Raw genomic sequence first — 17,973 nt, 5'->3', positions numbered from 1 at the left:
GCTTGTGCTTATGCATTTTCCTTTACGCAGCTTTCGCTATCATGCCTCAGTAGCAGCCCTATTACATATATGCAATGCTACCAGCCTATAGTATATTCATAGCATTTGCTGGTGTAATAAATGCATCATTTTTATCATATATATTACGTAGAAGGAAGCAGGGATGTAACAAACGACAGCACAAGCTATCGGCTTTGTGTTTTGCGATGCACGTTACCTTACCTTCATTTGATACAATATCTTGGGAATTGCTTTGTATAAGTATATTTTCAGAGGCTTGTAAGGAAATAGTTCTATGTTATTCATGCTGAGGTTCCCCAGTAATGTGAACTTATTACTCTTTCATCTACACTGCACTCCACAAGCACGCAGACCATTATTCAAAAGGTTAGAGCCACTATAACATAGATCTTTCCCTCCCACTCGTTTAAGATTGAGAGGGAAAGGTTTGAACTGTGGGAAAACACACAAGTGTTGTGTAATATTATATAACAATACTTTGCATATGCGTGTGGAAAATACTGTATAATACTACGCAAATACTGGATACATACAGTTGAAAACAAAAGCTAAAAAATAATTCCAGAATTGTTTTACAGGCAAGCCAAATGTTCAGTAAAAGCCATTTACTTTTGCCTTTTAATTTCAACCGTATGTCAGAAAAAAAACAACTCTTATCTTCAGTAGATTTTTCACATCGTCTGCCTTAAACTCAATATCAAACACTGATTCAACAATGAAGATCCCTCTGTGTGTTGCGTGTTATCATACCTGCATGAAAGTCAACTCCCACGGCAAACAGTGTTCCCGTGATTGGCATGAGAGCTTCGCTGTTGTCATTTGGGTCGAGCGCGATTCCTCGGATTCCCTCATGGATGGAATACATCAGGAAAGAATCAACGCCTAAAGAACACATAAAGCATTGTAAATTATGAATGCCCTGTGACCTGTTTATGGATTAATCATGTGCGCCAAAGGTGAGTGCATTGTTTCACACTTAGAGTAGCGAATGCAGGAGGATTTTAAAGATGTATATTTCTACCTGCAGTCATAAAAAATTGAAATGCTGATAAGAGCATATCGGCGGCTCTCGAGAGCATATTTTGGGAAACGTACCTTCGCAAGACATGCGGTCGCTACGCAGGTTGTAGCCAACAGTGCAGGAGCAGCTGCGGGTGTTCTCAGAAGTGGGGAAGCAGAGCTGTGAGCAGCCACCGTTGTTTATCTGGCACGGGTTTCTTCCTGAATGTTAAGCACAACCGACAAAAGGCAAGAAGTAAGGTACCATAAGTGTACGTGTGTCTGTGTCTGTACCTCTTTTGTGTGTGTGTGTGTGTGTGTGTGTGTGTGTGTGTGTGATACATGTAAGCCTCCTTACCTTTCTGACCCTCCCTGTCGTACACCTTCATGTGAACGACTCCGCTCGTCTTGTTTCTCAGGATCACAAGGTTCCGCCCGTCTCTCTTGGTGACCGTTCCCAGCTGTGCCGATTCTTCATCTGCCCACCAGAGTTTGCCACCTGCAACCATCAATGTCATTTGCTTAAAAAAATATGGCGAGGGCAAATTGCACTTCTTGGTTGGTAAGAATTCTTCATGCAAATCACACTGTGCAACCAAGCCTTGAAAAACACCACAGAACAATCAAATACACCCCCCCACACTCCAGCATCACCAATTCCAAGTGCACTTGGCTTCCTTTGGCTTTCACTCTAATCCACCAAGGCTGGCATTCTTGTGCCATACAGCCCCTTAATAATTGAAGCATTCTCTGAGCTGATTTGAGATTGAAGTGTGACATACCCTGCTTCCCGCTCTGCCCACTCGCTGACAATAATGTGTGCATCTTGCAACCTTGAAATATAGTTACTTTGATGTTTGGGAAACGCTTTCACTCTGATAACAGCTCTTCCGTGCACTCTTTTGGGGAGAGTGACACATACTTTATATATTTATGCATTCACATTATTTTTTATCATTGATATTCAGCAGATTCACACGGAGTGTGCGTGGACAATGAACAGCAATAATACTTGTCAGTCTAAGTAGTTATTTTTGGTGATACAACATGCAAAAACATTCAGCTATTTTGAGGCACAATCTCCTTATCTTTGTCTTTCACTTCATAAAACCATACCGCATTAGCCAATCTTTGAAAGCAAAACACAATCCGGTACAAGGGCAGCTTGTACTGTAGCTGTTGAGTATCACGATGTTTCACCGTGCACAGATGTTTAATTCACTGTCCTGTCTGGCTCTGTGTGACAGTGAACCTCCAGGCTTCGGTAGTGCTGCCGGTGTGAGCATAAGTGATGAGTGTGTCTTTGTTAAGAGGCACATGCACAATAGGCTCCTGACCTCGGCACACCCAGTCGCCGCCAAACTATTCTCCAACCCCCCCATCTCTGCCCTCAGCAGAAATCAGTGATGCACAGTCCAGGCTCTTTGCCACAGACTCTACAGACGTGACAGGAACTCTCAATTTTAAAATCCCACTGAAGTGCAAAGTGGAGAAGAGTCAGGTGGCTCCTCTCACTTCGAAATAGACTCTGCAAATGAGGTGGATATGGACCTGATTTTACCCCTTTTTGAAAGGGCCAAGATTATAAAAATGGAACATTATACTGAGGAGGAATGCTTTAAAAAGACAACACTATTTAATTCATATTAATACAGTAACACTAAAATAGGCTAAAAGGGGTATATACCTCAATGAGTTATATACCTCAATGAGTTAAAAAAAACAACAAAAACCTGTGCCCTTGAGGTTGCACACCATCAATCCCTTGAAGGTGAGACACTGTTTTATCTCACCCTTTTTCATTTTTTTTTTAGAATAAAAAACACAGAAGCAATTCCCAGATGCATCAATAGCTTCAGGCTCAATGTTACCCTTAAAGGGAGCGTAAAACTCGTTTCTTCAAATCAGACAAACTCCCACGAGTGAGAATGACAGTCGACATGCAGTTTACAAAACATTTGATCCCGGAGGGCATGCTAGCCTAGATTAGCTTTGCACCCTGTGTTAATTTGAAGCCGCAGGGAGCGCTGGCTAGCTGATTGCTCGCTTGTGGCACATCATATTCAATTTCCACTTCAACTGCGAGTTTGATTCCAGGCTGATGGATCACCTACACCTTCTGAATGGAAGCCCTCACCTTTCCCTCAAGCCAATCCAATTATTACGGAGCCCTAGTGCCTGAGTGGATCGACCTTATGCCACTAACAGTGCCGTCATTATAATTTTTTTCGACCAGTTGTGTTGAAATCAGACTAATGAAATCAAACTAATGAAATCAGACTAATGCAAGCAAAATGAGAAAGCCAAAGGAAGCCAAAAGCACCCCAACATCTTTGTTTTAACACGCTGCTTCTTGCTAGTCAAATCTTTCTCTTGATTGATTGCAGTCATTTTGCTCTCTGAAACTGATAGGTTTCATTTTGCCAGTCAATTGTGGATGAATCACTGTAAAACTTTCATGAAATTAGGTGTCTTATTCTGCAGCAATTGGAGACAAGATGACTCCTCTAAAAGCTGCACTCTACAGGCATCACTGCAGTCGAATAACCTCTGCCTGTTCTCGCCTCCTGCTGTGATGAGAGCTATAGATCGTGATAGAACTCAAACCTTCCTTGTTTGCTTGACGCTGATTTGGAGAAACCTTAACCACTTCAAACACGACCAACTGATCATTCAGGCCGTCAAAGACCAGAAGCGAGTGAAGAACGGTTGTTTGATTAATACTAATTTAAGTAGATTGGCTTAATTACCACAGAGTACACAAGAGCCCTTAATTACCAATGCTCACTTGACAATACCTAACAAGTTATTCCCTTGGCATAGCAGATTATATATCCGTTTCGTACTTTTAATACTAGTTATAAAGCCAATTTTTAATACAGTTTGCTGAGCTAGTGAGATAAAGAATATGGAGCGAGGACAAACACAGCCAAACTTACAGAGCGAACGGTCAGCAAATGCACTTAATTGCATCTTCCACCATGGAGACAATCCAAACACCATCAGATGGGACATTTCACAGTAACAGGCATCACCGACAGTCTATACACTTGCCAACAGCAAAAGAAGCTGGAAAATGATATGTCTGGCTGCTGTCCTGTTGGGTTCCCAAAGCATTATTTCCAACTGAAAATGTGTGTCATACAAGTATATGCTCAATGGTCTGTAGCAAAGTAGGAAGTCATCTTGGTACAAAATGAGAAACTGGATGTCGGAAATACAACAAGCAACAGGTGCAATTTACAGCAAATGCAAAATATTAATCCCAGACTACGAAGACTTTTAAATGTGCCATTTTTCTTGCAAGTTGTTCCTTGCTTGAATCGAGGGTCTAAGGACAGAGGACGTCATTCACTGGACAGATTGTAAAGCCCACTGAGGCAATGTGATTGTGATTTTGGGCTGTATAAAGAAAATTGATTTTATTAGATTTCTCAGCAACATTTATATAGTAAGCTTTTGTGTTAAATTGGTACAATTTGTTTGAAATACATGTACATATAAATATGCAGTGAACTGTGCTGTTGTAACACACAATGAGGCATCCCAATTATGTGCTTCAACGGAAACTGTTCAGTCACTGCCGCCGTATAATCTTGTGAAGAGTGAAAAGGGTTGTTAGTTGTTTAATGTGGTATTAAACGCTAAGCTTAACATTAAAAACTCTACAGTTTTTTATAGATCTTGTGCCAAGATTATATAAAAAGCTCAGCGTAGGTCTTATGGGTATTTAAAACGCTTTTCTTTGCACGGATCCAGGTATAAATGGACAAATCCACCAGATCGCTATCATCTCTATATAGTGGTTCATTACCATGCGGCATGTACTGTTAAGCCACTGTGAAATTTTTCTATTTAACAAAGTACAATAACAATACGGCTGTTCATTCTACCATTCAAAACAATTTCCTCAACATAACAAAATGTCATTAATTGTGATTGATGGAGACTCGCAGACATCATTTCACTGTTTTGCTGTACCTGCTACTGTGCAGGAGCCAAGCCATTAGTCTATGTCACCTTGAGTTCTATCTCCCATTTGTGACATGCGATAATGAAGTCTCCATCGTCCATATAATGAAAAGTCCCCCATAGTCTTTACTGAGAGAAATGCCTATAAAAAATGAACCAAAAAGACCTGGCCTGGAGTTGCAGAATCCTAACAGTTGGAATCCATTCTGCCACTGCTGTGTTATTCTGTAACAGTGCAATTAATGCTCTCTGCACATGCTGACAGATACCCACCACACAGGAAACGAAAGCCTGCTGTGATTAATAACATGCCTCAAGAACACAAAGTATCACCCTGACAGCACTCTTGATTTTATTTTTTTTCCCCTTAAAAAATAAAAAATTACACTTTGGTCCAGACACACACACACACAAAACAAACAAGTCTCTGTTCAGTATGTTTGCTCCCGTCTCATTACCAATCTTGGCGAGGGAAATGCATTCGCATAGCTCGCTGGGAAGCTTCCCAATTTTCAAGATTGCAGCAGAGTGGAAGAGAGACAATTTAAAATTCAAATTCTGATCTGCTGTGTTAAAAAAGAGGAAGAGCAAATTTTTTTTGTCACATATTCAAAGTATATAGGTAAACAACGCAAATACAACCCTGATTCCAAAAAGATTAGGATGTTGTGTAAAAAATGAAACAGAATGTGATGATTTGCTCATCCTTTATGCCTTTTACACTCAATTGAGAATATTACAAAGAATGTTTATTATTTTACTGCATTAACTTAACCCATTAATTTATTTTGTAAATATATATAATCTGAATTTTATGCCAAAAACATGTATCAAACAAGTTGGGACAGGAGAAACAGCAGACTGGGAGTTTTTTGGAACCAGGTTATTAGCAACACGTGATATTATCATGATTGGGTATGAAGGAGGCATCCTCAAAAGGCTCAGGAGTTCAAAACCAGTGATTGTTTGGGTTTTTTGGTTTGTTGATTCTTTTATTTTGTAATTATATCCTCTCGTTGTCACTTTCTACTTCCTGTTCCCAGTGTTCTGTTTCCCTCCAGTGTTCCTGTGCTTCTCCCCAGTCTGAATTTCACCAAACATCTGTCTCACATCAGCCTCATTAGCACTGCCCTGTTCTCAGTGTCTCTCCACCTGCACCTCATCCCCTCATTAGTTTAGTTTGTATTTAAGCCTGTGTTGTTCCCTCACTCTCGGTTGGTTTGCCTTTCTTTGTCCTCACATCCGTTCTGTTGTCATCCTGTTCTCGTCCTCACATCAGTCCTGTATCTCCTGCGTTTCCTGTGGTTTCCTGGTTTGTCCTCAGTTTTTGTACTACTTTGGTAGTTTCCTTTGCCTCTCCTTTTACTGTTCGGATTTTGGACGAACAGCTCATTAAAGCTTGCTTTCTGTTATACCTGCCTGCTCGTGTGTCTTGCGTTTAGGTCCTTTCTGTGTAACTGTGACAAAAGCAATGTCAGGGCGAGGATCACCACTTTGTGAAACACAAAATCGAAAAAAGGATATTACCACATGGGCTCATGTGTCAGTAAACACAGTTTGTTCGTAAATGATCGCCTTCTGTTTTTACTTTCAAACTTTTTTTTTTTAAATGTGGGTTGTGCCTGATTGGTTATTACACGATTAATGAGGGTTGATGGTGTAATGGCAGAACTAGGACGTGTTCCAGTTAACATGTACATATGGCCCTAATTGGAAGCTTGTAGAAGAAGGTGGACAAGGTGATAAAAGCTGAGACGCTGGGAGCTAAAGGCTGTTGTAATGTGAGCTGAAGGCAAGATTTCTTTTCACAACATGTTGACTTAGATTTCAGGAGATTCCTAAATGAACCTGTGAGGTGATGGATGGTGTGACACATTGGATTCAGCACTGATACCGCGAATCAACACATAATGAACATCCTCCCACCTTTTCATTACGAGAGGGTGAGAAAATCAATCATCAATCACTGCTGCCTGTGTTTTAATTATCTAATGCCCCTGCTACTTCACGCAAAGTGAAGCACAACTGTTGCGAGGGCTGGCTGGATAGCTCCATTCTACAGCCACTTAACTGGTTAAAGACGTAATCCCTCCACACTCTCTGACTAATCCCCAATGGCAATCTGATGCACTCGTGACAAGCTCCACTCACCCATCACGGCCAGAGCTGTGCCTTTGACTAACTCCCTCTTTAGAGTCTCCAGCACTTCCAGCCCACTGCCGTCCAGATTGCACCTGTTGATAGTGCCATTGGCCGAGCTTATCCAGTACAGCTTGTTGGCAGTGTAGTCAATTGAGAGACCTGAGGGGAGGACAAATGAAGAGAAGACGGCAGGTTAGACACTAGGATACAGACCTTGACTTTAAAAGGAAAACACGCAAACACTCAACACTGTAGGGCAGCTGTAGAGAAGAAAAGATTTTAACATTTTCATTAAAATATTCACATTTGAGACATATTACCACTAAAAAAGCTGCCTCTCTGCTACAAATCTTGACAACATTGAATATGCAGCACTGAGAAGGTGCAAAAGAAATAGGAGTTTCACTTTCACCACACTTCAACAGCACATTTCAGAACTGCATTACCCAAACGTTTCCATACTGCAGCTTCTTTGCATCTGGTTGAGTGAGGGATAATAGAATTGTTCATGTGTTGCTTGTGCTGGCTCTTTATATGAGTTCCAACTGGCATGAAAAAACCCAACAGGAGTGAGACTGACTGCTTTTTCCTCCCTGTCTAACATGAAGGTTTTTCATTCAATACCACAGTGAATGGTGGGGGACTGAAAGCAATTTCAATCGCGGACCGCTGGATAACTCACTGTCTCCCACCATGTGTTGGATTTATGTTTGGCAGATTCACAGTCACAATGCGTCATTAATTTACGCTTGTCCCCAGGTCTAACCCATAATCATAAATGAAGCCGGTGAAATACGGTGCCCCCTGCTATCTGTATTGCTGACGGGCCGAGGAGAATGAAAAAAAAAAACACAATGGAGACAATGGAGCTGTTTGTGTGACAAAGAGGGAGTTTGACCTTGAGCTATGTGACAAAAGGCCTCCGGGGATGAAGACAAGCTGATTGTTTTTTGGTGAAACAAGCTACAACTGCTCACTTAGGCAGGCATCATGTGGGGATGGCTTACACTCAAAAAAAGAAGAGTATAAGAGAGTATAGAGTGTACATTGGTTACACTTTAAAATAACCATCATTAATACATTTTAACTTTATAGTTAATAAAACTAACTAACTAGCTAGTTCATAGTTTAAACCATGTATCAACCACACAGTATGTGTGTGTAACTGCACAGTATGTATCAACCATTTACAAAGTATTATAAATGAATTAACAATACAACAATAACTTAATGAATTACTTTTAAAGCATTTCATTGTTTGTTAACAACCCTGACCCAAATAACTATTAACTCTAGTTTAATTAACCATAAACTTACCATTTATACATAATGGTTATTATGAAGTGTTAGTGAAATGCTGCCTTAAGAACATATGTTTAAAATCAGGCAACTGGTACGAATCAATGGTCCCAATGAAATATAATAAATATCCTCTAAGAAGGAGCCAACAAGGTTGTTTTAAGTAAAAAATACATCTTCCATCACATATCAGCAATAATTACTAAGTGGCCTCAGATATCTACAATCTAAGCTGCTGCGTAAGCTGTATGCCTGGTTTCCCTGAATATTGTCAGATATGAATACTGGTGGTCATTCAGTGCCCCCAGATTTCAATAATACATCAACAGGAAAATCTTACATCGATCACCTCCCTTAGTGCCACAGCAGAGGACATCAACATCCACGACTCAATGATTCCTTTCCAGTACCACACTCCTGCACATTTCAGACTGCCAGTTGAACACCGACAGGCTGATCCTACGCAACAGATGCTTGAGGGATTTTTTGTGGACAATCACCCTCTTCATTGTCCTGACTAGGTTTAAAAAAATGGGTTTTACAGTCCTTTTCTCGTTTTTTTGTTGTTGTTTTTTTTCTCTTAAATGTCATTGGTCAACTATTTGATTTCTTATTTCAGTAGTAGACATCCTAGTAGTCATTCTTAAATTCTGTTTTCAGTCGAGTGACAAGGCAAATTTACCCTGAGCTTCCCATACTCTATACAACACACATGAAGAAGACTGATTTCAAGAATATCTGCTTCAAACTGTCGACCACAGGCTAAGCTTCATGATTTGCAAAGGATTACGCAAAATCTTAATTAGACAAATATCTAATCCAGAGGAAACTGGATTCTGCAGAATTGCATCTGGCACTTCCTGTGTCCCTTAAGGGTCCTTTGGCTGAGAGCATCGCAGATCAGTCAAAATGGCATGTGTCTGAATGGTATAGCTCGAAGAAGTGCAGCTACAATTTCTTATTACAAACTACATAAACAGAAGCACGTCAAGGTCCACACATGAGTGCTTAAAAGATGAACGGTCAATAAAAAGGGCATCGGCATTGGAAGCAGAAGGGCAGGTTTGAGAACTGCTGTAGAGTTTTTCAGCAATTCAAAGGTGACAATCCCAACAATGTTCAAAAGAGAAATTGGAGTATAAGATCTAATTATGCGTGTAGGAGTCAGCCTGTGGCGGATGGATGTAGGAGACACAGGCTTAAGCAACACATTTTAACATCATAGCAAGGCAGGTTCATCCATTTAAAGCTGTCATGTTCCATCAGGAGGATGGACACTTCCAATTATTCTTTCTGTAATAGTGCAAGATTCGTTCACCATATGATAACATATGAGGAATGAACACGTGGACGTGGGAGAAGCATTTGTACATAAAGCATTTGATGATTTTGAAAGTAATTTGGCATTAAATCAAATAGTAAAGGATAGAAGTGTACACAGGTGACAGTTGTTCTCTGGTTTCAAAGAAAGTCCTTGACTTGTCACACCTTCCCTGGTCTTTTCCAGAAATTTTTGTTTGTCTGGTGGCTTTTCTTCTGTGTTGCCTGTTGAGGTAACATCACCACTGAGGAGGTGGGTGTTCTTTGTGATTGCCAGCATGGAAAAGTCAATAGGTACATACATTACTAATTTTGTTTGTAAAAGTCAGACAGATAAAGAGATTATTATGATTTTAATATGTTGGGGTGTATTTGTCACATTAGCGTTCAAATAGAGGGACTCAACTGAATTTGGAATGAAGCGGAGATAGATGCAGCGTGGTGCATGCAGTGGCACAGCTGTTGATCCTGGAAAATTTAGTTGAATGAAATTACCATAAATTGAAGCCATAACCAAACAACATTGACAAATTCCCTCTATTTTCTGTCTCGTGTTGTTTGCACTCGGCTACTTCACATTCTTTGAGACAGTAGCCCAAATAATTAAATGAATCAAGTGTTGGAGAAACTGAGTGTTTGCAAACTATGTAAATGCTTTAATCTGGTTATTTATATTCAGATCAAATCAGATTACAGTGTGCATGAGTTTATGTAAACTGAGCGGAGACGACTTGAAATTTTGGTGATTTTACACAACAAAACAATCTTGTCTCTGTCACACACACACACACACACGCACAGCTAAATAGGAGGTCCAACTCTGTATGCCAATCGAAAGCTCTTGTACTGACCTACAGGGTCTCTCTGATTCTGGTGGAGGACCTTGCTGTTACTCCCATCCATGTTGGCCATGTTAATGGTGTTGCCATCTGTCCAATAGATTTTTCTGTGTGGAGAGGTGTGAGGTGAATAGTTAGAGTTCCAATTAGGCACAAGATATCACAAGGTTTACAACACGGTCAATGAATGTTACGCTGTTATTAAATGAAAATTGAATGTTAGCCGGCAGATTGTTTTCCACCTATTAACCCTGTAAAGATCTGCCCCAACGTTTCAAGCTTGTAAAACATGTTCCCTTTACAACGACGCAGCTTCGATCCCTCTAATGTACAGTTGAGGTCCGTAGTCAGGTTTCCTAATTCTATGGATTGATGGTGAGGTACTGATGAAGTAAACAGACTGCTCTAATCTACTTACCCTTTGGCAGGGTGCACTACAAGGCACCTTGGCTTATCAATGCCGTGGATGATGGAGGTCTTCAGGGACCCATCAAAGCGAGCCACATTGATTTGCGACTCGTCATTTTCAGCGCTGAGCCAGTATAAGTTCCTGGAAAGCCAGTCCAAAGCCAGACCGCGGCAGTTCACTATGTCTGTTTGGCAGAGCATGAAAAAAACTGTCTGTGAGCTTTACGAAACTATAATGCAATTAAACAAACGGCTGTACATTTGAGGTAGACTTTTACTTATATGTGTGCTGCACCTTGTAATCGTGTCAAGAGAGGAAATAAGAGCATTTAATTAATACAATTAATTACAACAATTCCTATAGTATAATTAGGCTACCGGTAATAAAAAGTACAAACGCATGACCAAGAAAATACTAAACCTCTCTGGGGAATCTGCCGTTCCATACAGTACTGCATTCAACTCTTGAAAACATGAGTATGTGTGTACCAGCCGATCAATAACACTTGGCACACACACAGCTCTGACTCTGCAGTTCGTATGGATGTCTGGAAAGCACCCACCTGCAGAAATAATGGTCTCTAGCTGGGTGCCGTTGATGAAGGCCCGTTTGATGGTTTGGGTTTTGATGTCAGCCCAGTAGATCCTCTCCTCCAGGGCATCGTAGTCCACCACTGTGACATCATCAATGTCTGGCACCGTTAGTGCCGTCATGACGTTCATATAAGGGTTGTCAATGTCCACACCACGGATTTCAGACCGCCGCACGTACAGGAGGAACCTTTTCAGCGCTGGTGAGATGGTTTACAAATCAATCATTTGAGAAAATGAAGCATTGCTAGGGCTGTACAAAAGGTTTGTTTTTTTTTTACATGTAAAGTTTATACTGAGGTCTTCAAAGGAATATTCAAATATCTGTCATCATTTTATATGACATCATCATCCTAAAAGAAAAAGAAAATGCTTAAAAGTTCCTCTATTTCAATTAATTAATTGATTGGGTTAAATGGGATGTCGAGCATCAAGCGAATGCAGATACATTCCCAGGCCGTCAAATACCCACACTTTGGTTTTGTGGATGAGCCAGCGTAGGTATCTTGCAGAAAAAGGAGGTGACAGGTTTCTCTATATAATACAATGTTGAAAAAAATGTGTCAGTCGCTCTTGGAAAACATGAAAAAGAGAACTTCAAAAACCAAAGGCAATCCAGGCACTCCAAACAAGACAAAGTATCAAAACGAGGAAGGAAATATTAAAAAGCCTTTCATATAGAGGCTAAATAATTTTCATTAAAAGGCCAGTCATTAAAAAAACAAACGTGTTTTGATCATTAGGTTTTTCATCAGGGCTCCAAACAACGTGGCCAATTGGCGGCATTCATATGACCCAGATAATAACATACCAGGTAAAACAAATACAAAAAAATGAAATAACAAGAGACGAGTTAGCAAAAAGTTTTTGTGCTTTTTTTACATTTTACATTTCTTTCATCGGTTTGATACTTTTTCTTGTCTGGAGTGCCTGTGGTTTTTGAAATCAACTCTCTTTCTCCAGAATCACTGCCTCCACCTTTTGTGGGCGGTGAATGGGTGAGCAAACTGTTTTTTGGCCACAGTAAAAGTGTAGTTTTTGAAAAAAACATGGACTGAAGCAGAATATCTTGACAGATAAAAACGGGAAAATGATTACATCTCTATTTTTAGAAAACATTTTGAGTTTTGAATTTTACAACACTTGTAAATGTTTGGACCACACGCGTTAAAAACAATTCTATGCATACTAATAATGCTAGTTTAGCCTAATCTATATTTGCACCTGTGCAGAAAGACAGGGTTTAAACAGAATTAATAGACATAAATTAAATAGACATTTAAATGTTGATTTCGAACGTCAGAAGCTTTAAACTCTTCGGTGCAGCTCTAACCTTTGCATACCGTTGCTGTCGGATCCAGGTGAGAGTGTGATAATAACAGCCTGATGTTAATGCTGACGTCAATCAAAAGGTCAGGAAGTCACATGTAAAGCAAACATCTCTCCTGCTGTTTACATAGCATCCTATAATTCCACTCTGATAACATAAGGAGGAAGCATGAAAAATGAGGAAGGTGCTCTCTCTCACCGAAGCAGGACTGTTTGTTGGGTGAAAGCTTCATAAGGTGTGGACAGGTGCAGGACGCAGTGCGGTTGTAATTGATGAGACACAGATGTGAACAGGGACCACGTCCATCATTCCCTTCACATGGGTTCGAGGCTGATGGGAAGGGAGGAAACAGAGGGAACATTTCAGAACACCCGGCATAGGAAGATGAGACGGGGAAACAAAGGATAACTACTGGATGTATATTTAAAAGCATTTTCGACATTACAGGCTTGTCTGTCTGTGCCGCTGAAAGGAAACGCATACTTTGAAAGCCACAAAAAAAAAGGATTGCTGAAAAAGAACTACAATTACAATATCGTTCTAGCTGTGTAGGAACAAAAAGGCGGTTCAGAGGGTTTCTTTTTAACACAAAGAGAAAACACTGGCTTTGGAAAAGTCATGCTGAGTTTGACAGATCTTCACTCATCTTCTGCCCATGATTGGGGTTTTTAGGTTGGTCTCTTGTTGAAATGGGTTTGAGGAGGTTAAGAGACATGAAAATAAAATATAAAATATAGAAGACATATCACATTGTTCTTCTTCTCAGGAATTAAAGGTGACAGAATCTCAGTTAGCCTGTTACTGTAGGGTAGGAGAATATCCAGTTTGAGACTCTAAGCTGCTGACAGTTTCGACTCGACAAGCACGACGAGCTGAATTTTAACAGCTTTAAACTAAACAGTGATCTTATAGGAGCAGCAGAGTTTTCACAAATCGTCTCGCTCTATCCTATTCAGATTAAATCACCTCAGCAAAAAACTACAGAAAGTCACCCAAGGTAGAATTATTTCCCATCATGCTGAAATCACATTTCATGTGTCAAACACATCCAGTTCTCCATCTTCTCGGCGTGATTCATGTCAAACAAGCTCATTCAAAGTTCATTTCCCGGCCTCCTTCAGCAACACATTGGAGAGCCCCATTGCATCACAAATGTGGCTTATTAAAAAAAATGTCATCTCCGTCTTTGCAATCTGGAAACAGTGCACAGCTGACTCAGTATGCTAATGGGGAGACATCTGAACAGCGCTGCATTCACCTAAATCTTGCTCTTGAGGGATGACAGGCAGCAACAACAGAGCCAAGGTGTTTGTTTGCTCTAAACTGTCAGATGTATTTGCAACAAATACATTAAAAAAATGAGCCCACTGCTTTGCGAACGCAGTGACCGTGGTGGTACTCCCTGAAAATGCTAATTTTAAATGCCAAAGACATATTTGGGGAAGGGCCAGTGCAGTGACAACACGGTTTAGTGTGCAATCCCTCCACCGGGAGACCTATATTTGTTGTATTTCAAAGACCACCGTATTTGTGTATGTTCTAAATGGAATGTCATAATGTTCATGTTAAGCTCTGAAAACATTAAGATTAAAAATTATGACTGTAAAAAGAGAAAGCTGAATCATCCTCAGCCACACCTCTTTTTTTCCCGTTCATACCTTTAAAATTGATTTAACCTTTATTTAGGCCAGTAATCTTCTTAGGAGACCTTAGCAAACACAATCTTACAAACGGACAGGACATTCAATACAGGAGCCAGAATAGAAAATAAATCAGAAAAGTCAAGAGTGCAAAAGTGGTAGTCGGTTTTAAATACTATGCACAACAGCAAACCCAGACACTTTCTCCAGAAGTAGTTTTAAATACCCTCGGGGAATCATGCTGGACAGCTCCAGCTCCTGCTGTGAGTCAAGAGGGCGGAGAAGGAGATGGACATTTACCAATTTTTTGTACGAACTTAGAGGATGGAGGGTGTGATGAAGCCCTGGCAGCGTAAACTATCGCAGCTCGGTTTATGTGACATCTAAGTGGATAAATAAGCAGGCGGAAGTCCAGGGTGCATTCAAAAATGAAGTTATGCCAGTGCATGAGAACTTAATTAAGGGAACCTGATAAATACAAGAAAAGAAAAGGACGCACTAGTACTACATCTAGTAATGTTGATGTTCACTGTGTGGTGGTAAGTGTAGGAAATTGAACTAATTTTACACTTTACCCCCTGTAAAGTTCTGCACTTTGGACCTTACTTAAGGGAATTTTAAACATCCAAGAAAAGAAAAGGATGTCTTACTACTACTACTAATGGTATTGACGATTCAGGTAATATGTGCAGGAAATTAAACATAAATTTCACATGACCCAATGGATTAAACTTAGAAACCAATCCAACAACTGAAAGAGACATTAAACCATTGTGTGCCAAGAATGCTTCAACATCAGTTACTCCATTATCTTAAAAATGTGTCATTTTCTCTACTTTCTGCTGTTTAAAATGGTGCAATGGATTGCTATTATTGTACGTGCTGTAGCTGTGATGTACCTCCATATTTGCAAACGACTGTTACCGATTCTAAAGTGAAAGCACAGCCATGTCTTTCAAGTGACACATAATGTATTTACAGGTTGTTTATGCCCCCTGTGGAGCTCCACGGTGGAGGCTGCTGAATAGCTTCTAAGACCAGCTCTATATTCAGTTCTCCCTTCTTCATCCACTCTTTTCTTTTTCTCTGGTCCAGATGTTCAGGGTCTGGTGGAGCAGCCTGTCTCCAGACTTGGTTCTGGCTGGAGTGGATAATAGCCAGCTCCCCCCTGTTGAGCGTTTTCAAATAGGATTAGGCACGCTTACTGTCTTCTTCGGAAAAGCAGTCCCCTTTGCTCACACTTATCTGTGGTGAACAGTCATGAGAATGCAGAATGCAGGATGGAAACAAGCAAATTAACTCGTGACACACTGGAGAAGCAGTGAAAGCACGGACTAGATCCTAACCCGATTACGCCGTAATAATGCAGATTTAAGAATGGGCGCTTACATATGCAGAAAGCTGAAATAGAAACAAAAAAAAGGAAATGAGATTGAAACCTGGTTGAAAAAAAGGCAATTTTGATAGAAACTGAGCCATCAATCAGGTGGTCTTGGCACACATAGTTTTGGTTGTTCTGCTTTGCAAATCAATCAAAAATCAATTTCAAACAACCTATTTTACTGGAACAATAAAAATAAAACAAAATAAAACAGATTTCATGCCATTAATTTCAGCTTGGCAATATATCTTACGAGCTGATCTGCATAGCAAATAAAGATTGGCTTACATATGTAGGCCTTCTGTCAGACAGCACATCAGCAGTGTGTCTTTTGTGGTCAGAATCTTGGCTTACTTAGCCTCCCACAAAATTGATTACCTATTCCACTGTGACAGATACAGATTCAGACGCTTTCACTGAAAAGAAATTGCTGGGGACAATTAATGGCATTTCAGAACCATTTAATACATTTTCTGTCACCACAACACATTATTCACATTACTAATTTATTTGATTATCTGATATGCCACAATTATTCACTGGGAAGTGCGGTTCTCATTCCACAGCTCTCTTTATTCATATTCAGCAAAAAAAAAAAAAAAAAATTAATATAGTGGTATGAGCCAATTAGAATCATTTTGAAGGTGAGAGAAACACATTCAGGGGTACCATTAACTCAAGCTAGCTAATTCTCTGCATGAGTACCTTTTTTCATTTAGACACACACTCATTGATTGACAGGCCAAATGAATGCAGACGCTGAAATTAATAACTCTGCATTATGCTGCTTTTTTCCTTCTCACAGAACATGTCAATACATTCTGATGAAGATGATTTATCCTCAGTCAATACCCAGTAGTACTGAAGGACTACAGCCAAATTCAATCTGAATTCTGGTGTTGGATGATAATGTGATGACTTTGCACTTTAAACCTCATAACAGCAATCCCCTTTTTTTGTGCACATGCCCAAAAATGACCATACCATAATGAAATGGTTACTTTTATTCAACTTTTTTAATATCAGCTATGATCTGGTCTGATGATCTTTTGGATAGTATTTCTTTGGTGTTTATAGTCAGAAAGTCAGAATCTAAGGGGAACTGACCTAAATTTACAGAGGCATAAGGTAAAACAATGTTTGTCATAGTGTCTGTCTGTCCTCATGTGTCATGTTTTGCTTTTCATTTCCTCCCTTTGTCTGTCTTCTCGCCCTTTTCACTCCTCACCTGTGTTCTATCAGGTAATCACTCCTTGTGTATTTAAGTTCTTGTCTTCTCCTCTCTCTCCGTCAGTTTGTCTGTTCTGTTTTGCCCTTGTGTTCCTCCTTGTCCCATTTTCCCATCCTGTTTCCGGCTTTTGGTTCCAATTCCTGGCGCTATTTCTGGTTCATACTTTGCTTTTTGTTTTGTTATTTGTTCTTTGTTTTGCTTTTGTTCTTGGATATCTGCCGTTTTGTTGCTTCTAATTTTGGATATTGAATGATCAGCTTTATGTTAATAAAGCTTGCTTTTTGTTCAAGTTACCTGCCTGCCTGTGTGTCTTGTGTTGGGGTCCCCTTTGTGTAACCTGACAATGTACAATTTGACCTCTGTTTTAATTGTATTCCTGTAAGGAAATAAACAACCTCTGTTGCATTGAAAGTAGAAAATGAAATGAACTTGAAAATGGTTTAAACAGATACATCAGCCACAACATTAAAACCACTAGCAGATGATGTGGATAACATTGATCATCTCATTATAATGCAATGTTCTGCTGGGAAACCTCGGGTCCTTGCATCTATGTGGATGCCGGATGGCTGAGGCATGTCAAATGGCATGCCTCAGCCATCCGAACACTGTTGTGGACCACTTATATAACCTCAAGTCAACTGCACTCCCACTACATACTTCCCAGTACCAGACTCCATAAGACACACCAGAGGCACAAGGTTAACCTGCACAATATTAAGTAGGTGGTTTTAATGCCGTAGCTGTTTGGTATGTAACAATGAATATTTACAACAAGATCCCATGTTAAATAAAAAACA

The 17,973-nt window shown here is 40.0% G+C and overlaps 1 protein-coding gene across 4 annotated transcripts in view; it reads right to left on the bottom strand.

Annotated features, from left to right (window-relative positions):
• lrp1bb (low density lipoprotein receptor-related protein 1Bb) overlaps positions 1–17,973 on the bottom strand; it is a 285,606-nt gene that overhangs the window by 85,764 nt on the left and 181,869 nt on the right. For all 4 annotated transcript variants that reach the window (XM_084361717.1, XM_084361720.1, XM_084361718.1 and 1 more), the window contains exons 27-34: positions 13,120–13,251; positions 11,564–11,791; positions 11,011–11,185; positions 10,605–10,699; positions 7,144–7,293; positions 1,379–1,519; positions 1,117–1,242; positions 772–903 (exon numbers count right to left, since the gene is read on the bottom strand). In XM_084361717.1, the coding sequence (XP_084217843.1) occupies positions 772–903; positions 1,117–1,242; positions 1,379–1,519; positions 7,144–7,293; positions 10,605–10,699; positions 11,011–11,185; positions 11,564–11,791; positions 13,120–13,251 (1,179 nt within the window). The remainder of the gene's footprint in view (positions 1–771; positions 904–1,116; positions 1,243–1,378; positions 1,520–7,143; positions 7,294–10,604; positions 10,700–11,010; positions 11,186–11,563; positions 11,792–13,119; positions 13,252–17,973) is intronic.

Source organism: Pagrus pagrus (genome assembly GCF_965226575.1).
Source record: "Pagrus pagrus genome assembly, chromosome: 9".
Classification (NCBI taxonomy): Eukaryota; Metazoa; Chordata; class Actinopteri; order Spariformes; family Sparidae; genus Pagrus; species Pagrus pagrus.
This window is presented reverse-complemented; position numbering and strand designations above follow the sequence as displayed.